The sequence below is a fragment of the Podarcis vaucheri genome (genome assembly GCF_965113315.1).
Source record: "Podarcis vaucheri genome assembly, chromosome: 18".
Classification (NCBI taxonomy): Eukaryota; Metazoa; Chordata; class Lepidosauria; order Squamata; family Lacertidae; genus Podarcis; species Podarcis vaucheri.
In genome coordinates, this window is record NC_138756.1 from 7,535,430 (window position 1) to 7,563,074 (window position 27,645).

The 27,645-nt window shown below is 49.2% G+C and overlaps 1 protein-coding gene across 2 annotated transcripts; it reads left to right on the plus strand.

The window, feature by feature from the left end:
- Positions 1-27,645, plus strand: STAP2 (signal transducing adaptor family member 2). Of its 2 annotated transcripts, none has more exons than XM_082206558.1 (13): positions 1-172; positions 2,516-2,587; positions 3,412-3,543; positions 7,144-7,200; positions 15,303-15,424; positions 16,113-16,244; positions 18,702-18,771; positions 21,085-21,187; positions 22,592-22,675; positions 23,745-23,894; positions 24,988-25,023; positions 26,161-26,283; positions 26,872-27,645. In XM_082206558.1, the coding sequence occupies exons 1-13, from the start codon at positions 77-79 to the stop codon at positions 26,931-26,933; spliced, it is 1,239 nt and encodes a 412-aa protein (XP_082062684.1). In that variant the 5' UTR covers positions 1-76; the 3' UTR covers positions 26,934-27,645. The 2 variants fall into 2 exon arrangements, with proteins under 2 accessions (XP_082062684.1, XP_082062683.1); XM_082206557.1 differs by having other exon boundaries at positions 2-172; positions 23,742-23,894; positions 26,872-27,644.

Genomic DNA, 27,645 nt, shown 5'->3' on the forward strand with positions numbered 1-27,645 from the left:
TTCCTGGTGTCGGACTCTGAACTCTGGGCAAAAGACTCTGCGAGGCTGGACGGTGGAGGGGCGCGCAGGGACCGCGATGGCAGTGCCACACAGCTGGGCCACCAAACCGAAGGCCACCGTGCCGCCCCATTATTATTCGGGGTTCCTGGAGAAGAGGAACGCCTGGGAAAAGGTAGGAGAGACTTCAGGGTCTCTTAGGAGAAGAATCAGAAAGCTGAACTGCAAGTTTTGTCGCTGTCAGCAAGCAAGGTAGCTGGAAGGGCTTTGGGTGGGTGGGCCGGCTTCCCAGGACCCCCCACACAGCAGGATTTTTTTGGGGGGCCAGGCAGGATGATGAACCCCAAACCCCAAAATTTCAGATCCCCTCCAAAGTTTTGCAGTTGTTTTGCAGCGAAAACACTGCCCCAACAAATGAGGGGTTGATGCAATAGACACAGGGTTTGCAGTTAACACCTCAAAACCTAACAGTGCCCAGATCTCAAGTTTTGGGGGGTCTGTGGTTACTGTCATTTCAAGATACATTGAGTGAGATAGATAAGCAACCCAAGACTTATTAAGTTCAGACAATTGTGTGCTTTTGGTTTGCCTCAATTTGGGCAACTTACCGTTTTTGCTGCTGTGTCTCCGAAACGATCTGGGGAAAGGTTGTGGGAAAAGGAAACTCAAACGAGAACCTTTCGCTGCGACAGCTTTTGCTATTTTCCTTTCTTTCTTGAAAAAGTTTAAGGAAGGGAGGTATTGAGGTTGTGTTCTGTGTGGGGGGAAAGAAATAGAAGGACTTTTGTCCCCCGCCCCCCCCTCAGGACTCTTCTCCTGATGCCAGAAATCGGGGAAGGAGACAGCCAATGGAGCAGGTTGGCAGTAGAGGCAACAGAAACAGGCCTGGGGAACTCTCCGCCACAAGGTGTGACGGAAGGCTTGGGAGATGGCTCTGAAAAGAGGCGGGAGGAATTTGGGGAGGACAAGATGGTCTAGTAGTCTCTCTGTTCATGACTGGTATACTTATGGATGGCAAAGTAGTAGGGGGCAATACTTTGAAGCCTGCCACAGTTTCTGAGAACCAACCAAGACTTGACTGGGGAAATACATATTTGCATTTAAAGTGTGTGTGTGTGTGTGTGTGTGCGCGCGCGCGCGCAGATTGCATTAGTTGTTTGATTCTGATGGGGCTGCAGCTGGCCTGTAATGGAATCATTGACTAATAATAATAATAAAATATTTTATTTATACCCTGCCCTCCCCAGCCAGAGCCGGGCTCAGGGTGGCTTACACCAATAAAATCACAGTAAAAAACATGATAAAGGTAAAGGGACCCCTGACCGTTAGGTCCAGTCATGGCCGACTCTGGGGTTGCGGCGCTCCTCTCGGTTTATTGGCTTCCGGGTCATGTGGCCAGCATGACTAAGCCGCTTCTGGCGAACCAGAGCAGCGCACGGAAAAGCCGTTTACCTTCCCGCTGGAGTGGTACCTATTAATCTACTTGCGCTTTGATGTGCTTTCAAACTGCTAGGTTGGCAGGAGCAGGGACCGAGCAACGGGAGCTCACCCCGTCGTGGGGATTCGAACCGTCAACCTTCTGATCAGCAAGTCCTAGGCTCTGTGGTTTAACCCACAGCGCCACCCGCGTCCCCCCAAAAAAACAAAATCAAAACCATGATAGGGGGGAGGGAAGGAAAACCCAGTTTAAAATACAAGTTAAAATGCAATTTAAAATGCAGCCTCATTTTAAAAGTAGCCGATAAATCAAGACCATAAGGGGAGGGAAGCATAAGGGTCAGACTGAGTCCAAACCAAAGGCCAGGCAGAACAGCTCTGTCTTGCAGGCCCTGCGGAAAGATGTCAAATCCCGCATAGAGCTGGAAGGGACCCGAGGGTCATCTAGTCCAACCCCTTGCAGCTCAGGAATCTTTTGCCCAATGTGGGATTTGAACCCATGGCCAACTGAGCTATCCCTCACGCCCTGTGTGTGTGTGTGTGTGTGTGTGTGTGTGTGTTTGTGTGTGTGTGTAATTAACTCTTTCTTTGCCTGCTGCTGTCCTGATGAGAAATCTTAGTATCAAAGGAGTCGCAGCAGTTCTCAACCTGTGGGTCCCCAGATGTTGTTGGACTACAACTCCCATCATCCCTGAGCTCTGGCCTTGCTAGCTAGGGGTGATGGGAGTTGTAGTTCAACAACATCTGGGGACCCACAGGTTGAGAAAGGCTGTGTCGGGGGATCTCCCTGCAGAAAGAAATGCCAATTTTCTTCAAAACCACAGCAGAGGAAGAAATTGCTTGTTTGTTTGTTTGTTTGTTTGTGATTTATGTAAAAAAAAACCTGCTCCTTTGCCCTTAGGGGTATCCAAGAGCCCATATAGAGTCCCTTTGCATGTTCTCTGTCGGTAGGAGAAAATAACAGAGGCCAACCAGAGAATATAGAGAAGCAAAGCAGCTAGTAACCCTGATTTTATTAAAACTGTTGCAACAAGAAAGTTTCTTTACAACTGCTCTGATTTTTCTCTTTCCCCTCCCCCAGGAGTACAAAAAATATTGGGCAGGTCTCCGAGAACTGAGTCTCTATTTCTACAACACCAGCAGAGATGCCCAGGTAATGGCGAGAAATTATATTCACACATATATCTTGGCTTTTTTGGAATGGGGATGGGAGAAACTGCCCTAAACTCTACCATTTAATAAATGGTAGGATTTTGATTATTTGGGATATGGAGGGAATATATCAACTGCAGAGGAATTCCTATGCAAAACGACCTGGCCAAGCTCGGACCATTAAGGAAAAAATGCAGGGCAAATGGCCAAATTTCAGAGGCAATTCAGCAACAAAACAATGTTTTGAAAATTTACTCCATCGGCGTTTGGGGAGATGACTAGCTTGTGTCTCTAAATTTCAAGGGGTCTACTCTTGAGCAGGTTTGTCGGGTGGCGCTGTGGGTTAAACCACAGAGCCTAGGACTTGCTGATCAGAAGGTTGGCGGTTCGAATCCCCGTGACGGAGTGAGCTCCCGTTGCTCAGTCCCTGCTCCTGCCAACCTAGCAGTTCGAAAGCACATCAAAGTGCAAGTAGATAAATAGGTACCACTCCGGCGGGAAGGTGAACGGCGTTTCCGTTCGCTGCTCTGGTTCGCCAGAAGCGGCTTAGTCATGCTGCCCACATGACTCAGAAGCTGTACCCGGCCAGTAAAGCGAGATGAGCGCCGCAACCCCAGAGTCGCCCGCGACCGGATCTAATGGTCTGGGGTCCCTTTACCTTTACCTTTATATATATATATTAAAAAGAAGGTGGACAGCTGCAAAGTGAGCAGGAAGCAGGCGCAACAGAAGTTAGCGCTGAGCGGAGAGATGGAGCACTTTTTTAAAAAAATCATGTGGACTAGAAACTTGGGCGTTGACTTTACCGGCTCTTCCTCCCCGCAGCACGTTGAGAAAATTGACTTGGCTGATTTCTTGTCCCTTGCCGACGACAACCCCCCACGAACTGCGGCTGCCTGGCCCGTGGACGGAGTGGGACTGAACCTAAAAACTCGAAGCCAGGAAGTGAAACTGAAGGTAAGAGATCCTTTCTGCAAAGTCCAAAGATGTCTCCTTGCTAGCAGAGACGAGAGATGAGACTTGCTCCATTGATCGTCAAAAACTCCAAGCGGTTTATGCATAAGGTAAAGGGACCCCTGACCATTAGGTCCAGTCGTGGCCGACTCTGGGGTTGCGGCGCTCATCTCGCTTTACTGGCCGAGGGAGCCGGCGTACAGCTTCCGGGTCATGTAGCCAGCATGACTATGCCGCTTCTGGTGAACCAGAGCAGCACACGGAAATGCCGTTTACCTTCCCGCTGGAGTGGTACCTATTTATCTACTTGCACTTTGACATGCTTTCAAACCGCTAGGTTGGCAGGAGCAGGGACCGAGCAACGGGAGCTCACCCTGTTGCGGGGATTCGAACCGCCGACCTTCTGATCGGCAAGTCCTAGACTCTGTGGTTTAACCCACAGTGCCACCCGCACCCCCGGTTTATGCATAAACTATTGTAATAAACGAAAATCTGCCCTTATGGGGGACACAAGAGCCCTTCTAGAGTCCTTTGCAGGTTCTCCATCAGTCGGAGAAAAGAACAAAGGCCAACCAGAGAATATTGAGAAGCAAAGCAGCTAGTAAGCCTGATCTTTGTTGAACTGATGCAACAGGATGTTCCCCTCTCACGCAGGAGAAAGGAGGAGGACCCAAAACAAAGGTGTGCCCGCCCTTATATAGACATTTTAAATTAAAGTCCCAGCCCACCCCCAGACACATCGTACCTACATCACAGAAAGGGGTGGTCTACAACAGAAATCTGAGTGCGTTGTTTACCTCCTGTCTGGCAGGTTAACAGTTAATGCTTACTTGATTGGATACCCTGGGGAGCCTGTCCAGTCTTTTGTAATGACAAATACTTAGTTCCTGAGCCAGGTCACAGGCTCACACCCTATTCATGCACAGACATACCCTTAAGACAGGATTTGTGAAGGAAAAGGCAATGGGGAGGCTTTTCCATTTCCCTTTGACTTTGCAGAGAAAACATTTGGTCAGTTGGGGAGCCAAAATGGCTTCACGGCTGTTTTCCTGTGCTGCTTCAGACATGTGGTTTATATATTTATGTATGTGTTTGCTTGGTACATTTTTATATATATATATATATATATATATATATATATATGCAGGTTTTGGTGTCTTCGGGTGTCTTCCCGTGTAAGAGTCGGGGTGTCTGTGCGACGTTTCGACGAGGTCTCACTCGTCATCTTCAGGCTGGTGCTTTCGGCTTCTTGTTACTGGAACAGAGCAGAATCTGGTGTTTGAGTTCCTATAAATACTGTTGAGGGGTGTGGTGTATAGCCTCCAACGTTCTGGGCAGAGAGGAAGTTCCTAGATTAGTGTGCCTTTTCTTCTTTTGTTCCTTAATTACTTGAGGGATATCTTGGGTGATTTCATGAGTGATATTCTGAATACCACTTAGGTGGGTCATTAAGTGTGGATTAGTTGCTAAAGCTTTCGTGTCTTGACCTCTTGAGCTTGTGAAGAGTTTTTCGAAGATGGCTGTGCTGCATTTAGTTGTGCTCTGGCTTGGCTTCGTGTATAGGGGCGAGCTGTGGTTTTGTGCCCTGTGCCAGCCAGATCTGTGTAGGGATTGCAGGGGGGTGCAGCATCCGGAGGTGCCACTATAGTTTGGCTACTGGATGGAGTTTGTAATTTATCTGTGGAGAGGGTCTGGGTTTGGGTCTGGTGTGGTTGATTGGTGACGGCGTTCTGTGTGCCTCTGGTTCTGGTGTCGGTTTTTGTGGGGAGGGCTAATTTCCAGATGTCTGGCAGGCGGGACATGTCGTCACGCTTGTTCATGTTGTGAGGGTGTTTCTCTATCTCGATGGCTTCCATGATTATTCTCTTGTGGTGATGTTCCATGTTAAAGAGCAATTTGGAATCTGCAAAATTAATTTCGTGTCCTGTTTCTTTCATGTGTTGGAAAAGAGAGGAAGTTTTTTCTTCTTTTTTGACGGCATTCTTGTGTTCTGCGATACGTGCATTTATTCGTCTGTTTGTTTGTCCAATGTACGTGGCTGGGCAGACTTTGCAGGGTATTTCATAGACCCCTTGGTTTTCCAGCTGGATTTTGTCTTTTGGGTTTCTGAGGAAAATCCAGCTGAACCTAATGGTCAGGGGTCCCTTTACCTTTATATTAATAGTGAAATACAGTTAAGAAGAAGAGGGGGGTGGAAGTCAAGTTCTGAAATGTCAAAATGAATGTAAAATTAGTGAAATGCATAGAACTAGTGAAACGTATCAACTTGAAAAGTATAAATAAATAATTCTTTTTTTCAAGAAGATTCTGGATTAAAGTTTTCCCACAACTTTCCTTGTCTGTGTTGAACAGAATTCCCTTCATCAATACTTTCATTGTATGAGAAACAAAAACCTGTGCCCATGTTCACTGAGTGTCCTGTAGAATTTTTTTGATATATTTTTTAAAAAAAAATTTTTACAACAGGGTCGGTTTAGCTAAAACCGTTTGTTCTTGGATCATAGATATCTGTTCTGCTTTTGTTTCCAGTACGCTTGGGGTACAATACCGTTATCTGTAGATCTTTAGGTTACAAAGACCTAACTCTGTCCAGCTAATATGTAACAGGGAACAACGCAGGTGTTTGTATATCTTTAGGTTGCAAAGATCTACATCACAGCCATCCTTTCTTGTACAAACAGTACCAGCACAGATATTTGACGCGGGTGGGTTAAACCACAGAGCCTAGGACTTGCCCATCAGAAGGTTGGCGGTTCGAATCCCCATGACGGGGTGAGCTCCCGTTGCTCTGTCCCAGCTCCTGCCAACCTAGCAGTTCAAAAGCATGTCAAAGTGCAAGTAGATAAATAGGTACCACTCCGGCGGGAAGGTAAACGGCGTTTCCGTGCGCTGCTCTGGTTCGCCAGAAGCGGCTTAGTCCTGCTGGCCACATGACCCGGAAGCTGTACGCCGGCTCCCTCGGCCAGTAAAGCGAGATGAGCGGCACAACCCCAGAGTCGGTCACGACTGGACCTAATGGTCAGGGGTCCCTTTACCTTTTAAGTTGAATATGTTGGAGGGAGAAGTTTGGAAGAGCGATTCAGCACCGCAATGGCTATCAGAGTCTCACTTTCCCAGACAAGAACCAGAAATGAAACACAGCCCGTTCCTTTGAAATCTGCACTTAATCCGGATTTTGTGATGCAGTTGTCCGGCCAGACAACATTTACAAAAGAATGCACGTATTAGCTGAAAGCGTACATAAAAATAGTGAAAGCAGCACACACAAAAACACTATATACGAGGAGAAAATGCTCACAGAAATGTGCGTATTACTCCAAACTGTGTACAAATCATGCGCCTATCAGGAGAAATTCTTTCTAAGATGCTGAAGGGTTTTCCAGAGTATTTACTTAAATAAAAACCTTGCCGATCTCCGTGGAGACGTTGGCAATTGAATTTAAGAATGGGGAAACGAGAAACCAAGAACTCCGAAATGGATAGATCCTTCCATCTCTTAATCGTCAAAGATGATGGGCACCATGTTGTCTAAGCCTGGTATACAATATTAAATTGGTTAACATGATGAAGTTAAGTTTTTAAAACTGGGGTTGTTCTTTTCAGATGGAAAGCCTTGAGTCGCGAGAGCTATGGAAAGGTTTTATTCTCACGGTTGTGGAGGTGAGTTTAATCCTTTCTCTTCTTCTTCTCCTTCTCCGTCTTCTTCTTCTTCTTCTTCTTCTTCTTCTTCTTCTTCTTCTTCTTCTGTTTTAGCGATTTTTAGTCATGTTTTTTTAAAAGGAAGCAAAGATCTATGAGGAGCAATTGATAGTTTAAGCACCCGACCACCACCATGTGGGAAGAGAAACTGACGCCGGGGCAATTCAGAGAGGCTATTTAAGGGATAAATCAGGAAGTTTTGGCTCACAAAAGTTTATATCCCGTTGTCAGGGGTTCAGAAGCAGAGACGCAGAGAAGGGTGGAAACAGAGAGCGAGGGGGAGGAAGCCGAAGGGAGAATGAGTGATGATGACGACCCGAGATCTCCAAGCCTAAGCAGTGAGTCAGAGGACTCCCAAAAGGGAGCCCCAGTGAGCAGAGCAAGGGGGGGATCCGGGGGGACACCCCAGGAGGAAGGGAACAGAGGAGATTCAGAGAGCAGCAGCTGGAAGTCGGGACCCACGCTCATAACTGAGGGCGGCAGCAGCTGGAAGTCGGGACCCACGCTCAAGACTGAGAGCAGCAGGGAGGAAGGTAGCCAGGCATCGGGTTCCGGAGGCTGTCAGCAGGAGGGAGGGCACGAGTCAGGGGTGGTCACGCCCTCCTCAGAGAGCGAGGCAACGGTTAAGAGGAAAGTAGAGAGTTGGGCGCGCGCGCCAAGTTCAAATGCAGCGGAAGCTGGAGCAGTAAGCAGCCCGGAGAGTGAGCCAGGTCCTAAAGCCCGCCGCAAGGAGGCAGAAGGATCAGGGGGGTCAGCGTCAGAGGAGAGTAGAAGGGAGGAGGCCCAGGGGGGCAGAAGGACCCAGAGACGTAGGGAGAGGCGAAGGAGGTGGAGCAAGGCTAGGGTATTAAGCTGGTGTGCAAGAGGCGGGGACTCAGACGGGTCTTCGCCGACCTAGAGCAGAAGGTGTAGAGCTGCACGCTGCAGTTCGGAAATGAAACCTGTAACTCAATAAAGACTCTTTTAAAGTGGACGCTGTGTGGCGTGGTCCTATGTGAGCTGGGACCTGGTAGCAGCTCTGACAGTAAGACCCGTCTCCTCAAAGCTTCAGAAACCTGAAACCTCGCAGCGGGAGCAGAAGCCGCTAGGGGAGGAAGAGGGGTGTCTGTAAGCGAGCTCACAAAGGTTAGCAAGATGACGGAAGAACAGAGGATCTCCGCGCTGCAAGAGGCAGTGACCCAGTTGTCCTCAGAGGTATTGGCTTCCAAGAAACGGGAGGAGGAGACTACAGCCGCCTACAGAGACCTACACGCCAGGTTTGAAATGCTTGTTAAGCAAGGGCAACCGGGACCCAGACCGGAGGGCGTGGGATTGGCACGGAGAGCAGGAGGGCTTGTGGCTCACTTCGATGGGACTTTGCAACAGTACCCTAATTTTAGAGCAGACGTAATGTGCGCACTGCAACTGCTGGCAAAAGACTTCAGAGATGAGGAAGAGAAGGTGGGGTTCATATTGTCCCATTTGCATGGGGATGCCAAAGCCTGGCTGCGCAATTTGTGGAGGGATAAAGATCCGGCGCTTCAGAATGCAGATGCCTTTATCAAAGCGATGGATGCGTGTTTTTTGTCTACTATTGATGTGGATCTTGCCAGACGGGAGATTCATGGACTAAAACAAGGGAGGGCGAGCGTCCGGCAGTATCACGCCCGATTTTTTGCGCTGGTCAGTGCTTTAGAATGGGATCGGGATTCGCCCCCTGTCAGAGACCTCTTCTGGGAGGGTCTAAGTTCAGCGGTTAAGGATGAAATTGCAAGGGGGGAGAGGCCCCGAAGCACGCAGGAGGTGGTCCAAAGGGCGCTGACTGTGGGGGTGAGGCTGGAAGAACGTCCATGGTGCAGAGATGAAGGACGTGGAGGGCGCGAAGCAGCGAGAAGTTTCTCTTTCGTTCCGAGGGAAGCAGCGCGTGCGCAATCCACACCTCCGCCAGGAGGGGGAGGGGAACCGATGGAGGTTGGAGGTGCAAGGGCTCAGTCAGCAGCCAGAGCCCTAGCACCGGCAGCAGTGAAAGCGAAGCCTCCTAGAGGGAACAGGAAGTGTTACATCTGCGAGGATCCAGGCCATTTGGCGAAGGAGTGTCCCCGGAGGCTCCACAAGCACACTGCAGCCTCAGCAATGGTGACTGCAGCAACGCAGCAAGGAGAACCACAGCAGGGAAACGACGATGTCTGGCTGGAGACGGAGGCACTGGGGCCCAGCCAGACGCATCTGTGAAGCAGTCCCCAGCAATCTTGCAACCCACGGATCCCCTCCCACCCAAACCAGTAGTGCAGCTCACAGCATCTCTCCAGCTACCCGACGGCGTCACTATCGAAGTGCCGCTTTCTGTGGATTCTGGAAGCAACGCAGACTTTATAGCGCAGAGCTTTGTGGAGCAGCACGCTATACAGCTATTGCCTGCCACTCTGCCCCTGCAAGTCGTCACAGTGGATGGCAGAGAGTTGCTAGGGGGGCAGGTGGTGAAGCAGACGCCACCGATGGTGATGCGCCTTGGCAACCACAGGGAAGTCATCAGTTTTAATGTCACCCAACTGTCGGACACGCCCATTGTGTTGGGCATGAGTTGGCTGGACAGGCACAGTCCGACACTGGCTTGGTACCAGAGACAACTGATCTTCGGCTCCTCTTATTGCGCAGAACACTGCATCCTGCCCCGACGGGAGGGAGAGGAGGAGGAATCACAACTGCAGTTGGGAACGTTGCAAGCGGTCCCCCACAAATACGCGAGCTTTTTGGAGGTCTTCTGCGAGAAGGAGGCGGACAAGCTACCCCCTCACCGGCCATATGACTGCAAGATTGACCTCCTACCGGGGGCGACGCTGCCGAAGGGGCGGCTATACTCCATGTCTGAAGATGAAATGCAGGAACTCAAACAGTTCATCGAGCATAATCTGGAGCGTGGCTTCATCAGAGAGTCCAAGGCAGTGGGGGGCAGTCCCGTTTTCTTCGTGAAAAAGAAAGACACGCCCCAAAAAAGACTAGTTGTGGACTACCGCCTTTTGAACCAGATGACCAAACCGTCTGATTACCCCATGCCCAGGATTGACGACCTCCTCGCGACGGTGCGCAAGGGACGCGTGTTCACCAAGTTGGACCTGCGAGGGGCGTACAATCTCATCCGCATGCGGGAGGGCGATGAGTGGAAGACGGCCATGTTCACACCGCTGGGCACCTACGAATACAGAGTTATGCCCTTTGGATTACAAAATGGCTCTCACTGTTTTCAAGCTTTTATGCATCACGTGTTGGAGGGACTCCTCTACAAGACATGCGTCTGCTTCCTGGATGACATCCTGATTTTCTCTGACTCGCAGCAAGCTCACGACCGAGACGTGAGGGAGGTGCTCAGCAGGTTGCAACAACATAGACTGTACGCCAAGCTGGAGAAGTGCCAGTTCGACACGACGGAGGTGGATTTCCTGGGATACAAGTTGTCGGACAAGGGGATAGCCATGGACAGCACCAAGGTTCGTGCGGTATTGGATTGGAAAAGCCCGCGCAACCGGAAGGAGGTCCAGCGGTTTGTCGGCTTCGCCAACTTCTATCGCAAGTTTATCAAGGGGTTCGCGATGCAGACGGCAGCAATTACGGACACGCTCAGCTCCAAAAAAAAGAAATTCATCTGGACGGAGCAGGCGGAACAGTCCTTTCAAGCGCTCAAGCATCTCTTCGCATCGGAGAAGCAACTGCTGCATATCGACCCCAGTAAACCGTTGAGGGTAGAGACAGACGCGTCAGACAGAGCCGTGGGAGCTGTCCTGCTGCAGCGAGACCCGCAGGGGGTGTGGCGGCCGGGAGCGTTCTACTCCAGAAAGCTCAGCAAGTCGGAGCAGAACTACACCATCTGGGACAGGGAGTTGCTGGCCATTCATGCAGCTTTCAAGGCGTGGAGGCACTTCCTAATCGGCGCCAAGCACACGGTGCAGGTCTGCACGGACCACAAGAATCTGGAGCACTGGCGCACGGCTCAGTTCCTGAACCAGAGGCAGATACGTTGGGCGGAGTTCTTTGCTGACTTCAATTTCCGAATAGAGTACGTCCCAGGCGACACCAACATCATGGCGGATGCACTGTCCCGAAAACCGCAATACCTAGAAGAGGTGACGCCAGCGGCGGCCATGCACATCTTCGCACCGACGGCGTGGGCGTGTGCCTCAGCTACAGTAGACCTGGATGCGGTGCGACGTGCATTGCGGGACGACTCATTCGCGCAAGACAAGATGGCGGAACTGCTCAGAGGCACGGCTACCACGGACGAGTTCCAGGTGCGGGACGGCTTGCTCCTACGCAAAGGGGCTGTCTATGTACCAGGAGACGACCTTCGCGCCAAGGTACTGCAACAGTTGCACGACGCACCCACGGCCGGTCACTTTGGCACAGAGAAAACGATGGAATTAGTCGCGAGAGACTTCTGGTGGCCCAGGCTGAGAGGAGAGGTCGCGGACTACGTCGCGAGGTGCGACACCTGCCAGAGGGCCAAGCCGGTACACAGACCACCGGCGGGACTGTTAGAACCGCTGCAAACACCGTTTGAACCGTGGGAGAGGGTGGCCCTGGACTTTGTGACGGATTTACCCAACTCGAGAGGCAAGACAGCTGTGCTAGTGGTGGTGGACTTGTTCACCAAGATGGCACATTTCATTCCGTGTGCGAAGGTGGCCACGGCGGAACAAACCGCCAAACTGTTCATAGATCACGTGTTCAAAGTGCATGGCCTGCCACGGTCTATCCTGTCCGACCGCGGACGCCAGTTCATCTCGTCTTTCTGGCAGAAGCTGATGGGTTTTCTAAATGTCAAGGTCAATCTGGCATCAGCAAGACACCCGCAGACCAACGGGCAAGCAGAGAGGGTCAATGCCATCATGCAGCAGTACCTGAGATGCTATGCCAATCAACAGCCTGCGACGTGGGTGGATTACCTGCCGCTAGCCGAGTTCGCTTACAACAACACGAAGCACGTGTCCACAGGAGTGACGCCGTTCTTTGCCAACAATGGGAGGAATCCCAGAACCTTCCCGGGACTGGAGAGAGTGGGGGAAGGAGAACCACAGACGGCGGACGCGTTCGCGTCAGAGCTGCAGGCGGTCCACGATCAACTCAGACGGCAGCTGGAGCTAGCTAAGCACGCCTACAAGGTGCAAGCTGACAAGCACAGGCGGGTTGGCGAAGTGATCCAAGTGGGAGACTGGGTCTGGTTGGCAGCCCACGCAGTGCCGACCAGGTCGCTTGCCAAGAAGAAGTTGGGGCACAAGCAGATCGGTCCGTACCAAGTCGAAGCGCAGATCAACCCGGTAGCCTTCCGACTGGCGCTGCCGGAGGGTTCCAGAATGCATCCGGTGTTCCACAGGTCGGTGCTCACTCCCTACAAGGCACCTCACAGGTTCCAGGAGCCAGGGACGGCGCCAAGTCCGCTCCGGGAACGGACGGAGACGCGGGAGGTGAAGCACCAGGACCACATCAACGAGGTCACGGAGATTTTGGACTCCAGATGGGGGGAAGAGGGAGTCGAATACCTCTTAGCCAGAGAGGGCACCCGGGCCAGCGCCAATAGCTGGGTACCAGACTACGCTTTGGAGGAACCCCTGCTCAAGGACGAGTTTCATGCCCTCTTCCCACACAAACCCATGCCAGCGAGCTTCTTCGACGACTGGTTGTTCACACCCACACTTTCTTCCAGCACGTTCCATGGATTCGACTCAGAAGGGGAACCCGCACGGAGCACCCGTTCCCCAGAAGGTTCACCGGCAGGTTCGGCATCAGGCAACTCGTATTGGTGGGACGATCAACCAGAGGAGCGATGGCGCAGAAAGTGGCTGGAGATGCCAGGTCGAGCGACCGACGCAGAGACTGACATGGACGTGTTCGGGGAGGACCTCGGGTTCGAGCACGGCGGTACAGAGATGGAAGAGCAACAAGTCAACGTCGACGACCGCGAGGGGGAAGACTCGGAGGTCTTCAGTTGGCGGCCACCCACGGGGAGCGACCTATATCCAGCATTCCCTCCCATGATGATGGAGCGCCCAGCACCCACACCTGACAGCGGGGAGGGGGGAAGGGGGGGCTTCGAGGGGGGGATGGATGTCAGGGGTTCAGAAGCAGAGACGCAGAGAAGGGTGGAAACAGAGAGCGAGGGGGAGGAAGCCGAAGGGAGAATGAGTGATGATGACGACCCGAGATCTCCAAGCCTAAGCAGTGAGTCAGAGGACTCCCAAAAGGGAGCCCCAGTGAGCAGAGCAAGGGGGGGATCCGGGGGGACACCCCAGGAGGAAGGGAACAGAGGAGATTCAGAGAGCAGCAGCTGGAAGTCGGGACCCACGCTCATAACTGAGGGCGGCAGCAGCTGGAAGTCGGGACCCACGCTCAAGACTGAGAGCAGCAGGGAGGAAGGTAGCCAGGCATCGGGTTCCGGAGGCTGTCAGCAGGAGGGAGGGCACGAGTCAGGGGTGGTCACGCCCTCCTCAGAGAGCGAGGCAACGGTTAAGAGGAAAGTAGAGAGTTGGGCGCGCGCGCCAAGTTCAAATGCAGCGGAAGCTGGAGCAGTAAGCAGCCCGGAGAGTGAGCCAGGTCCTAAAGCCCGCCGCAAGGAGGCAGAAGGATCAGGGGGGTCAGCGTCAGAGGAGAGTAGAAGGGAGGAGGCCCAGGGGGGCAGAAGGACCCAGAGACGTAGGGAGAGGCGAAGGAGGTGGAGCAAGGCTAGGGTATTAAGCTGGTGTGCAAGAGGCGGGGACTCAGACGGGTCTTCGCCGACCTAGAGCAGAAGGTGTAGAGCTGCACGCTGCAGTTCGGAAATGAAACCTGTAACTCAATAAAGACTCTTTTAAAGTGGACGCTGTGTGGCGTGGTCCTATGTGAGCTGGGACCTGGTAGCAGCTCTGACACCCGTGTTAGTCTTACTCAGAATAATGACATGAATGCGCCCGACTGACTTAGGGCTATGCATTTCAGTGAGCCTACTCTGAGTAGAATACAACCCAAAGTCTCTAGCTTGGGACAATGGGAAGTACCATATTTTTTGCTCTATAAGACTCATTTTTCCCCTCCTAAAAAGTAAGGGGAAATGTGTGTGCGTCTTATGGAGCGAATGCAGGCTGTGCGGCTATCCCAGAAGCCAGAACAGCAAGAGGGATTGCTGCTTTCGCTGTGCAGCGATCCCTCTTGCTGTTCTGGCTTCTGAGATTCAGAATATTTTTTTTCTTGTTTTCCTTCTCCAAAAACTAGGTGCGTCTTGTGGTCTGGTGCGTCTTATAGAGCGAAAAATACGGTAATCAAATAGAGGCTTAGCCCTGCAAAAGGGGAGGTTTTCAATTGTAAATAATTTTTGGATTTAACATGTAGGGTTTTGAACATGTAAATAACACCAGAAGATTAACTCATTAGCTGTGGAGTGATTTAACCCTTCTCCCTAGCTGCAGTCCTAGATGAAATGACTATTTATTACGTCGGAAGTTCAACAGCAGAGATCATTAACTAAATGGTTCGTTCTGCTTGTGTTTCAGTCAAACAGCCAAGAGAGGGGCGGGTTGGGGGTGTTGCCGAGCAACCAAGCAGAGTGACATCACGTTTGCTGAGGTAGCATGCACTCTGATTGGCTGAGTAGTTCGGAGAGAATTTTTCCTCTGAATGTTTGGTTGAATGTCTCCCTACTGTAAATCTCTCTGCTACAAGGCTGGTTTACTTCTCAAATTATACACACTGTATAATTAAAAATGCTTCTGGTTTTTTTAATACAGTGGTACCTCGGGTTAAGTACTTAATTCGTTCCGGAGGTCCGTTCTTAACCTGAAACTGTTCTTAACCCGAAGCACCACTTTAGCTAATGGGGCCTCCCGCTGCTGCCGCCGCACCGGAGCACGATTTCTGTTCTTACCCTGAAGCAAAGTTCTTAACCAGAAGCACTATTTCTGGGTTAGCGGAGTCTGTAACCTGAAGCGTCTGTAACCTGAAGCGTATGTAACCCGAGGTACCACTGTAAAGTGCTGTCAGGATTTCTTTTATCTCCAGGCTCCATCTGCATTGTTGAAGTGACTTAAGCAACACGTCTAACCCCAAACTCTGTTCTCCCGTAGATGAAAGTCCCGACCACCCTGAGTTTACTCCCTGGTCACTTCTGCATGTTGTCTGAAGCACTCGAGAAGGAAAAGGAACGTCGATCGAAGGCTGACATGAGAGTCGAGAAGCCACTTCCAGAGTGAGTGGACTGTAAACCCCTGGAGGCAAAGATGTGTTTATATTTGCCAGGGGAAATAATATGCACTCAGTGTCACCACTGGGGTAGGGCTACAATTTTCCACCCTGCAGTTTTCCTTTTACAGTGGACCCTCGGGTTATGCTACCTTCGGGTAATGTAACTTTCGGGTTGCAAACGCGGCAAAACCGGAAGTTATGCGCGTCGCGCACATGCTCAGAAGTGCTCAATCGTGCCGCAAGCGTGCGCAGAAGGGTGCCTCCGGTTACCAAGATTTCGGGATACGACTGGGCCTCTGGAACGGATCCTCTTCGTAACCGGAGGTACCACTGTACAGCATTTATTGAGGAAAGTGTTTCTCGACGCGTGTTGGAAGTACAACAGCAGGGATCACTCAGTTTACAACTTAGGGGTTAATTCTGCAAGTGCTACAGTTTGTTGGCCAAGAGGGGGACTGGTGGAGCTGTTGCTTAGCAACCAGGAACAATGGCATGATGCTTGCTGAGGCTGCACTTGCTCTCATTTGGATCCCACCAAGCAGGGCAAACGTTTTTTAAGTCCCGCCAACACTCCTTGCAATGGAGTAGAAGATTATTCACACACAATGCAGGGCTGTTTAAGACGGGAAAGCCGTCTGGGCCAAGGCTGTAGTTTTTGCAAAAGATCTCTGCTTTATTTATTTCCGCCCCAGCTGTTTCTTTAAGGTCTCCAGGACGGAGGCCGAAGTGCTTCTGGAGAAGAACGAAAACTGTGGGAATATGTTGCTGCGGCCAGGAGGGGATGGCAAAAGCGTCTCTGTGACCACCCGGCTGAAGGCGAACGGGTGAGTTTGGCAAGGCAAAGCCATTGCAGAAAATTCCTTTCCTTCCTTTAGTCCACCATCGCCTCCCTTGTCATCCGAAGGTCCAGCCGTCTCCCTTGGTGGCCTCCTGCTTCTAATGCGTTAAAAGGTTTTGTTTTCATTGTTGTTCACTTTAATATATATATATATATTACATTATTATTTATTTGTTTTAACAACTTGCATATCGCATCATCGCAGTCATCTCCAAGTGGAGATCCAGTGCAAGCAAGACTAAAAAATGCATTAAAACTATAAAACCAGAACTCAATTAGATAGCCTGCCAACAATAGCCTGGAGAAGAGGAGGTTAAGGGGTGATATGATAGCCATGTTCCAATATATAAAAGGATGTCACATAGAGGAGGGAGAAAGGTGGTTTTCTGCTGCTCCAGAGAAGCGGACACGGAGCAATGGATCCAAACTACAAGAAAGAAGATTCCACCTAAACATTAGGAAGAACTTCCTGGCAGTAAGAGCTGTTTGACAGTGGAATTTGCTGCCAAGGAGTGTGGTGGAGTCTCCTGCTTTGGAGGTCTTTAAGCAGAGGCTTGACAACCATATGTCAGGAGTGCTCTGATGGTGTTTCCTGCTTGGCAGGGGGTTGGACTCGATGGCCCTTGTGGTCTATTCCAACTCTATGATTCTATGATTCTATGATTAATACAAAGTCTTCAGTAAGCGCTGGAAGTTCATCTGTAAGGGAAGCCCACGATATTGGGTCCACAATATTATAATGATGACGATGATTTTATTACAGTGGTACCTCAGTTTTCGAACGTAATCCGTCCCTGAAGATCATTCGACTTCCAAAACGTTTGAAAACAGAGGCGCAAATGGCGGTCTCCAGTTTCAATGGCGAAAATAATAATAAAAAAACTCAGTGGAAGTCATTTGGCTTCCGAAAAGCATTCAAAAACAGAACGCAATTACTCCCGGGTTTTTGGCGTTTGAAAACCGAAACATTCAGCTTCTGAGGTGCTCGAAAACTGAGATACAGTGGTGCCTCGCAAGACGAAAAGTATCCGTTCTGTGATTTTCTTCGTCTAGCGGTTTTTTCGTCTTGCGAAGCAAGCCCATTGACGGATTAGCGGATTAGTGCTATTAGCGCTATTAGCGGCTTTTAGCGGCTTATCAGCTTATCGGATCAGCTGATAAGCAGCTTAGCGGCTTAGAAAGAGAGGGGGAAGGGAAAAAACCCCACAGGAACTCGCAAGACATTGTCGTCTTGAGAAGCAAGCCCATAGGAGATTCGTTTTGCGAAGCACCTCCAAAATGGAAAACTCTTTCGTCTAGCGAGTTTTCCGTCTTGCGAGGCATTCGTCTTGCGGGGCACCACTGTACCTCTGTATTTATATGCATTCCATCTGAGTGGGCTGTGTGTCTGAGTCATGGGGGACCACTAGGAATAATTGTGATATACTCAATCCCCCCCCCCAGTTCCTTATTGTCTGCTTTTTCGCTGCCCCCGCCTGCATGAGGCATGGGAGAATTGAGCTGGCAGAATTAATAAGGGCTGCAAGAACTGAGAGAAGCATTAGCTGGCTTCACGGTTTCTCCCACACTGTGATTTTTGTATAGCACACACACACACACACCATGATTTGTGTTACATCGACAGGTCAAAAATCATGAAACAGAAATCATATGGACTTCAAACCAGTTTTGGATGATATATCAATATATATTTTGCCCTTCCTTAATGTCCTTCATATGAACTGATGGTGATTTTGTTGGGGAAAACATCCTTGGAAGCCAAGACGCAAGCTTAAAATTGAACACAGCAAAACACACAACAAAGAAAAGCGTTGAAATATAGGCTGCAAAACTTTAAAATGTGCCCTTTCCAGCGAACTCCATAAATATTCTCTTTAAGAGCTTCTTCTAAAGTTTTCCGCTTCCTCTAGAATAGAAGCAGGCCACAAGTTTGTAAGTTATAAAAAGGTTTACTTACTAATGGTCCAAAGGTCAGAGTCATGTGCTTTTCCATGCAGCAGTTAGAAAAAGATGTACAGGCAGAAAAAAAGTTATTGGTTACAAAATGGTGAAAGCTAAACTAGTGTATAGGGGAAAACTAGTTTCAGGCTACATTCTTGTCTGAAACAGAAGATGCTTGTTAAAGCCATGCGGTTGGAGGGAGCAATTCAGAGAAGGAAAGCTTGGTTACCTCTTTCCTCCCAAGGTAAGGGGAAATTACATAGGCTCTATGGCATTAACCCTTCATGCATTTATTAGACTGAAGCATGCTGCTATATAAGGCGGGTTTAGCCTACAAATTTTACATAATCTCTTTTTATTTCCTTTATCCCCCCATTCTTTTGCTTTTGTTTTCTTCCTTGTTAAATTTGCAAATAAAAAAACTTTTTTTAAAAAAACAAACACCTCAATTCTTACAAAAAGACATTGCTCAATTTCCCTCTTTCCCCCGTATCCGGTGCAGGATCGTGTCTATAAAGCACTATAAAATCAACCTGACCGATGGAGAATACATCATTGATGTCGAAGAGCCGGTGAGTTGTGCTGGGGCCGTCATTCAACTAGGTGGCAGGGCAAATGTTTTGTAAGGACAAGGTTCCAGATTACCGTATTTTTTGCTCTATAAGACTCACTTTTTCCCTCCTAAAAAGTAAGGGGAAATGTGTCTGCGTCTTATGGAGCGAATGCAGGCTGCGCAGCTATCCCAGAAGCCAGAACAGCAAGAGGGATTGCTGCTTTCACTGCGCAGCGATCCCTCTTGCTGTTCTGGCTTCTGAGATTCAGAATATTTTCCCCCTTGTTTTCCTCCTCCAAAAACTAGGCGCGTCTTGTGGTCTGGTGCGTCTTATAGAGTGAAAAATACGGTAAATCCTACATATCGTGAGTTGAAAGGACCGGTTAGCAGATGGCGGGCCAAGACTTTTCTTCACCTGAGACCCCAGAAAGCAACTGGTCCTTCTTAAAAGAATACAGACACAAGAGTCTTTCCTTATTTAAAAACAGGAAAGGCTCCAGTACCAGATGGATTTACGGAAAGCTATTATAAAGAAATGAGACACATCCTGCTTGTAGCAATGAACGAAGTTATGAACAATATTATGAAGAATAGAGAAATCCCAGAAACATGGAAAGAAGCTTTTATTACACTTATTCCAAAACAAGACTCTGACCTAACGCAAGTTAAAAATTACAGGCCTATTTCACTGTTAAACACAGATTATAAAATTTTTGCTAGTATACTAGCAAAGAGGATGAAAAAGTTATTACAAGAGATTATACATAAGGTTAAGCGGGTTTCCTTCCTGGCAGACAGATGAAAGACAATATAAGAAATATAATCAATATTTTAGAATATTTGAATGCCAGGAATGAGAAACAATGTTAATATTTGTGGACGCTGAAAATGCCTTTGACAATATATCATGGGACTTTATGTTAAGAATCAAGAGTATTTCCTTAAAAGTAACAAGAAGTTTCTCACATTTCAATTCACGATTTGATCCCTGAAAGGCCGGCTTGACTTAGCAGTTGCATAACAATCTTTGAGAGCCAGCAGACTGCAAGATTAGGGACACAGGATCAGGCCCAAATGTCTGTGTGGACAAGGGGGCACTAGGTATCAAGGCGAGCAAGCAAGAACAGGCAGGCTCATGCAATGGAAGAATTTGTCAGTTTTGTTTCTCTCCGTTTCTCATTTTCCCCATCTTAAAGTTCAGCTCTCCATATTTCTGGAGCAATTTGCATATTTGCTTATAAAAAAGAATAATCTGGAAAACGAGCGAGGTCCCAGCTAAAGAAGAATGGCAGCTTAAACTGATGGACGTAACATACAGAATAAGAGAACAAGAAAAACATACGTTTAGGGAAGATTGGAAAACGTTTGTTGAATATATGTGGGAAAATTGTGCACACCTGAAAATGTTGGCAGCATTAAGATAAATTAAACAGCGTAAATAAGTTTTGATGGATGTAATGGTGGCATACTGAACGGTTTACTTTTTGTAAAATATCCACGGATTTCTGATATGCAAAAAGAACCAGAGAAGAAGAAGGGAAGTTGCTGATATTTTAAGGATGTTTAAATGGATATTCTAAATTGTAAAACAGAAAATTTAATACAAATCGTAGGGGAAAAATAAATAACAATGAATCCTCCAAACAAATAAAAAACCATACACACTTCACAAAGATCTTCAGATTTTTGGTTGGAACGCCTGAACACATTTTTGTACGCCATTTGGAGTAATGTACACATATACAGTGGTACCTCAGGTTACATACGCTTCAGGTTACAGACTCCGCTAACCCAGAAATAGTGCTTCAGGTTAAGAACTTTGCTTCAGGATGAGAACAGAAATCGCACGGCAGCGGCAGTGGGAGGCCCCATAGGCTTCAGTGGTGCTTCAGGTTAAGAACAGTTTCAGGTTAAGAACGGACCTCCGGAACGAATTAAGTACTTAAGCCGAGGTACCACTGTAGATATGCAAACAGATCCATATATCTGTGGAAATAACTTACATGACCTTAGGGGAAATATATATATTTATGAAAAGGTTTGCTTAGGGGAAACTGCGTGCAGAAACGTTGCATATTAGATAAATGTGCTGGTGAGTTTATCTTGAGGACTTAAAAAAAAAAGCAATTGATAGACTGACGTGGAAAGACAGACAGCTGAACTTAAGACAGAAAAAATGTGAAACCGAGAGAAACGAAAACGGACAGATTCACACACACCACTTCTTGGTGTTCTTGGGGTTATTGCAATGCTGAAAGTAGAGAATTTCCAACTCTTTGCCAAGCCCTGGTAAATGTTAGTGAACGGTTTCCCCCTCTTTCTCTTTCCTCAGTATCGCTGCTCTTCGCTTGCCAAGGTGGTGGAATTTTTTGTAAACAACAGCAAACGCCTCCTGGTGCCGCTGTCTCTCGACGAGAGCTACGCCATGACTCTTGGTAGGTTTGTGGCTCAAGCCCTCCTCTACGTTGTCGGAACGCATTAGAAATTTATCCATAGAAATCAAAGGAAATTGTTGACTTGTTATGTGAACCCTCGCCAAAGGAGAGATACCTGAGAAGGCATCGGTCACAGATAGCAGGACCTGCACATACTTTGACTCACTGCCCGGTATTTAACTTAATCTATGCTGCCATTGGTGGCACTGTGGGTTAAGCCACAGAGCCTAGGACTTGCCGATCAGAAGGTCGGCAGTTCGAATCCCCCGACGGGGTGAGCTCCCGTTGCTCGGTCCCTGCTCCTGCCAACCTAGCAGTTTGAAAGCACGTCAGAGTGCAAGTACATAAATAGGTACCACTCCAGCGGGAAGGTAAACGGCGTTTCTGTGCGCTGCTCTTGTTCGCCAGAAGCAGCTTAGTCATGCTGGCCACATGACCTGGAAGCTGAACGCCGGCTCCCTCGGCCAATAAAGCGAGATGAGCGCCGCAACCCCAGAGTCGGTCACGACTGGACCTAATGGTCAGGGGTCCCTTTATTTTTTTATGTTGTCGTTGGTTTTACATAGCTCAACGTAACTTGCAAATTTAAAAAGTCAAATGTGCAATTATTTCTGTGCTTTCATGCAAAGGAAATGCAGTTTAAACAGGGCCAAAAAATCAATGTCACCAACTGCATATCACTAGTGCCCTGAAAAACTTATCCTTCTCCGATCCCTCATAGCCGAGTGAGATTGTCTTCCATAAACATGGTTTTAACCCTGAGTCCGTAAGTGACTGTGGAGGCCAATTCTGGATCCACAACATCCTTCCACAGTGGGGACATTGGTTTCTGGGCAGGAGTTGATCACGGTGTGGATTTGCCAAGCGTGCCTTCCTCTTAGCATATTTCTCCCTTGCGTCCTGAGTTCGAGTGTCTTCAAAGCCCATGACACCTTTGGTAAAGGCTGTTCTCCAACTGGAGCGCTTGCAGGCAAGTGTTTCCCAGTTGTCGGTGTTTATACTACATTTTTAAAGATTTTCCTTGAGACAGTCTTTAAACCTCTTTTGTTGACCACCAGCATTACGCTTTCCGTTTTTAAGTTCGGAATAAAGTAGTTGCTTTGGAAGATGATCATCAGGCATCCGCACAACATGACCAGTCCAACGAAGTTGATGTTGAAGAATCATTGCTTCAACACTGGTGATCTTTGCTTCTTCCAGTACACTGGCATTAGTTTGCCTGTCTTCCCAAGGGATGTGTAAAATTTTTCTATGGCAACAACAGCAGCAGAGGAGAACAACTGGTCTTTGGTTGGGTTTGTTTCCGTTGCAGACATGGGACAAATATACAGACTTAGTGAGTGCTTCTACTTTTGTTTCTGTGTTTGGCAAGATCTGTAACTGCAGTTTCTTCTCATTTCGCAGAGATCATGGAGACAGATAAAGAAAGTGGAGAGACTGCCCTGGTGGCCCCGCGCTTGCCCGGTATCCTGCCACGACCCCCAAGAGGTGTGACAATTCGCTTGCACTAATCCTGTGGCTAAACTCATGCTAAACTCCCTGTTCCTCTTCCCTGGGGGCCAGGAATTTGGGATGCCACACCCAACCTTCCTATGGTCTTTATAGGGACGCGGGTGGCGCTGTGGTCTAAACCACCGAGCCTCTTGGGCTTGCCGATCAGAAGGTCAGGAGTTCAAATCCCTGCGACGGAGTGAGCTCCCGTTGCTCCGGCCCAGCTGCTGCCAACCTAGCAGTTCAAAAGAACGCCAGTGCAAGTAGATAAATAGGTACCACTCTGGCGGGAAGGTAAACGGCGTTTCTGTGCTCTCTGGTTTCCGTCACGGTGTCCCATTGCGCCAGAAGCGATTTAGTCCTGCTGGCTACGTGACCAAGAAAGCTGTCTGTGGACAAACGCCGGCTCCCTCGGCCTGAAAGTGAGAGGAGTGCCGCAACCCCATAGTCGCCTTGGACTGGACTTAACCGTCCAGGGGTCCTTTACCTTTACCGATGGTCTTTAGCATCTGGTCCTATGTTTGGAGGCCAAGGAAAGTGGAAGAAAGCTGTGTCTCCTGGGTAGCCCTCTCCTCCACGAATTTGTAAAATTCTTTTTTTTAAAGGAGGAGTCCATCACTGCCCCCCCCCAGTGGAGGTTCCTGTCATGGGAGTGTGCTGGTCAGTAAAGGTAAAGGGACCCCTGACCATTAGGTCCAGTCGTGGCCAACTCTGGGGTTGCGGCGCTCATCTCGCTTTATTGGCTGAGGGAGCCGGCGTACAGCTTCCAGGTCATGTGGCCAGCATGAAAAAGCCGCTTCTGGCAAACCAGAGCAGCGCACGGAAACGCCGTTTACCTTCCCGCCGGGGTGGTACCTATTTATCTACTTGCACTTTGACGTGCTTTTGAACTGCTAGGTTGGCAGGAGCAGGGACCGAGCAATGGGAGCTCACCCCATCGTGGGGATTCGAACCGCCAACCTTCTGATCGGCAAGTCATAGGCTCTGTGGTTTAACCCACAGCACCACCCGACGTCCCTTCTCCATCCTAGCATGTCCAAATTGCATCCATCTGTTCACACAGTAGGTGCACCCAGAGAAGGAAAGAATTCCCAGTCTCCGAAAAGCTTGCTTCCCCCTCCGCCATTCCAACCCCCAATTCCCGCACGGACTTCCAAGCCTGAGCATGTCTATGAGGCCGAAGATGTCCCAGACCAGACGTACGTGAACGACGAAGGTAATTCTTTGTCGACGGGTCTTTAGATAGGATCTGAACAGGCTTTGTGGTTATTTTATGGGCCTCCGTGTTGCTCTCACAACAAGCCTGCAATGGAGGCCAGGAGAGCCGGGAACTGAAATATGTACAGCCGGTGGGAAATGAAGAAGGGGAAAAAATAATAATACTAAAATGTTTTAAGTATTGAAATGGAATTAGGAAATGAGCAGAGAGGAAGGGAGGGAAGAGAGGCATCACAGAAGCAGGGCGGTAAGTCAACCCTTAAATTGTTATAAATTTGATGTTAATTGGCTAAAATTTCTGAAATGCAATAAAAATTGCACCCCCCAAAATGCAAGAGTCACTGACCCAGACTCAACCAGCGAGGTTTGTGACTGCATAAAGGCTTGAATGTCAAAGTCCTGTGCTCTAACCACTACGTTGCGCTGCCTTGTAGCTGGTTCCTTGCAATAAAGGTAAAGGTACCCCTGCCCATACGGGCCAGTCGTGTCCGACTCTAGGGTTGCGCGCTCATCTCGCTTAAGAGGCCGGGGGCCAGCACTGTCCGGAGACACGTGGCCAGCGTGACGAAGCTGCTCTGGCGAGCCGGCACCAGCGCAGCGCACGGAAACGCCGTTTACCTTCCCGCTATAAAGCGGTACCCATTTATCTACTTGCACTTTGACGTGCTTTCGAACTGCTAGGTGGGCAGGAGCTGGGACCGAACGACGGGAGCTCACCCCGCCGCGGGGATTCGAACCGCCGACCATACGATCGGCAAGTCCTAGGCACTGAGGTTTTACCCACAGCGCCACCCGCGTCCCTTTCCTTGAAATATGAAGGACCCTAAAACAGCGATGGAGAACTGGCAACCTGGACTCTTAACTCCCATCAGCCCCAGCCAATGGTCAGGTGGTTTATTGTGGTGTAGTGGTTAGAGTGTTGGACTAGGACTTGGGAGACACGAGTTCGAATCCCTCTGCTTGGCCATAGAATCGTGGAATTCTAGAGCTGGGTCATCTAGTATAAGCCCTTTGAAGTAATCCAGAGCAGGCTATTCTTATCTTCTTAAGCCACTTCTTTTGGATTTTATCTCTTTTTCCCTTTTCCCCAGATGTTGCTGAGATGAGACAGACCAAGCCATTCAAAGGTAAGCGAACATACTTTGTGGCACTTTTAGGAATAAAGGTGTCCAGGGCAGCTGTTTACCAGCTCCATCTGGTACGCAGGATGAGACCCTCCCTGCCCGCGTACTGTCTCGCCAGAGGGGTGCATGCTCTGGTTATCTCCCGCTTGGACTACTGCCATGCGCTCCACGTGGGGCTACCTTTGAAGGTGACCCAGAAACTACAACTAATCCAGAATGCGGCAGCTAGACTGGTGACTGGGAGCGGCTGCCAAAACCACATAACACCAGTCTTGAAAGACCTACATTAGCTCCCAGGACATTTCTGAGCACAATTCAAAGTGTTGGTGCTGACCTTTAAAGCCCTAAACGGCCTCAGCCCAGTAGACCTGAAGGAGCGTCTCCATCCCATCATTCAGCCCTGACACGGAAGTCCAGCACCGAGGGCCTTCTGGTAGTTCCCTCCCTGCGAGAAGCAAGGTTACAGGGAACCAGGCATAGGGCCTTCTTGGTGGTGGCGCCCACCCTGTGGAACGCCCTCCCATCAGATGTCAAGGAGATAAACAACTGTCTGACTTTTAGAAGACATCTGAAGGCAGCCCTGTTTAGGGAAGTTTATAATGTTCGGTGTTTTAGCATGTTTTTAATATTCTGTTGGGAGCTGCCCAGAATGGCTGGGGCATGCACCGTATTTTTCGCTCTATAAGACGCACTTTCCTCCTCCTAAAAAGTAAGGGGAAATGTGTGTGCGTCTTATGGAGCGAATGCAGGTTGCGCAGCTTTCGCTGAAGCCAGGAGAGCAACAGGGATCAGCGCGCACCGATCCCTCCTGCTCTCCTGGCTTTGCTTCGCTGGAGAGCCTCTGCGCAGCTTTTCCTCTCTGCACAGCGCCCCTTCAGCGAAGCGGGAGGAGAAACGGAGCCACTTCCGTTTCTCCTCCCGCTTTGCTGCTGAGGTGCTGAGCAGAGAGGGAGAGAACATTTTTTCTTGTTCTCCTCCTCTAAAACTAGGTGTGTCTTATGGTCGGGTGCGTCTTATAGAGCGAAAAATACGGTGTATAAATCAATTGTGCCCTCTGCTTGGGTTGTAGACAGAAGGAGCCTGTCACCCTCTAGTGCTAAGGTTCTTTCCACCCCCCCTTTGTTATTTCCCACCTCACAGAGTTTAAAGCTGTCCCTGTATTCCCGACTCCCGGCAAATCTCCCTGTGGACCCAGCCCAAGGAAAACTGGACAGGCCCTCCCCTCTCGCCTAGCAATGTCATTACCTAGAAGTTTTTCCACCGGTGAGTCTTGGGCATTTATCCCTCTGCTTAGTGCAAAGTTTTTAGCGGGGGCAATTAGAATAAGATACATTATTTGTCGTTAAGAGTCGTCAACAGGCTCATCTCAGCTATCTGCCAATCTCCCATTCCCACCACCCTTCTGAGTAATACCCCTCCCCACCTTCTCACTATATAGAAGGATCTGGCAACTTCTGTTTCAGTGTATCTGAAGAAGTGTGCATGCACACGAAAGCTCATACCAAGAACAAACTTAGTTGGTCTTTAAGGTGCTACTGGAAGGAATTTTTTTTATTTTGACTATGGCAGACCAACACGGCTACCTATCTGTAACTGGATACATTATTTGATTATTGCTCTAACCCCCCCCCCCCAAAAAATGTATTTTCTATAGTTAAGTTTTAACCTCTGCCTTCAGTACATTTTATAGTCGTACTTCGGAAGTTGAACGGAATCCGTTCTGGAAGTCCGTTCGACTTCCAAAATGTTTGGAAACCAAGGCGCGGCTTCTGATTGGCTGCAGGAATACCATATATCTAAGACCATAAAATTCCTATCACACACACACGATGCTTATGTTTTCCTGGTTAGGGATGACTGAGGAACTGGAACGCAAACTTCAGGAACGGAGGGCGACGCTTCAGGAAGACTGAGCTGTCTGCACCTCTCGCCAACGGGCCAAGCAAAGGACGGGGCGGCAGGTGATCCACTCTGGAAGGCTGCCGGCCAGAGATTTCATGGTTTTTCTGCACAAGTCTTCTTCTGCTCCGTGTCACAGCGTGATCTCGCAGCCGTCCGTCCTTCTCAGAACTGTCCTCTTGCTTCAATAGAGGCGGCTGTTTTACCCATCGCCGGGAACCAAGTTGAAAATATCCACCTCCCTGCCACCCAGCGCTGTTTGAAAAAGGGCGAAGGGTACTCTTAAGAGGCTAAAAACTTGCACAATTTCCATTTTCCAGCTCTCCCTGAGCTGTTGCGATGCTCCTGTCTGAATCGCAAAGAGAGGGCCGGCTTTCTGAAAGGGCGGTTGCAAAGGATAGAATAGGCCAGTTTGTTGGCGGCTGCGAAGGGGAGCATGTTATAGCAGGAGCAAGGAGCCATTTCTTTGCCCAAATTCCTTTTTGCGCAACTGTGCAGGGAGTCACCTGCCGCAGGTAGGCAGAGGTAAACAAGAACCCAGCAATGAACGGACGGAAATTTTACCTTTTTGCGGTCGTCTCCCCCCCCCCCACGCACATTCAACTCACTGGAGGTCCTCTAAATAATATAAATGGGCGATCTCTTGCAGCATAAGGTGCCTTGTTGTTGTTTAGTCGTTTAGTCGTGACCCCCTGGACCAGAGCACGCCAGGCACTCCTGTCTTCC

What these genes read in the sequence shown, in the direction of transcription:
- STAP2 (XM_082206557.1), top strand. Translation starts at nt 77, where the DNA reads ATGGCAGTGCCACACAGCTGGGCCACCAAACCGAAGGCCACCGTGCCG. An exon ending in GTCGAGAAGCCACTTCCAGA is followed by an intron (nt 15,425 to 16,112) that starts GTGAGTGGACTG and finishes TTTCCGCCCCAG; the next exon opens with CTGTTTCTTTAAGGTCTCCA. An exon ending in TCATTGATGTCGAAGAGCCG is followed by an intron (nt 18,772 to 21,084) that starts GTGAGTTGTGCT and finishes CTCTTTCCTCAG; the next exon opens with TATCGCTGCTCTTCGCTTGC.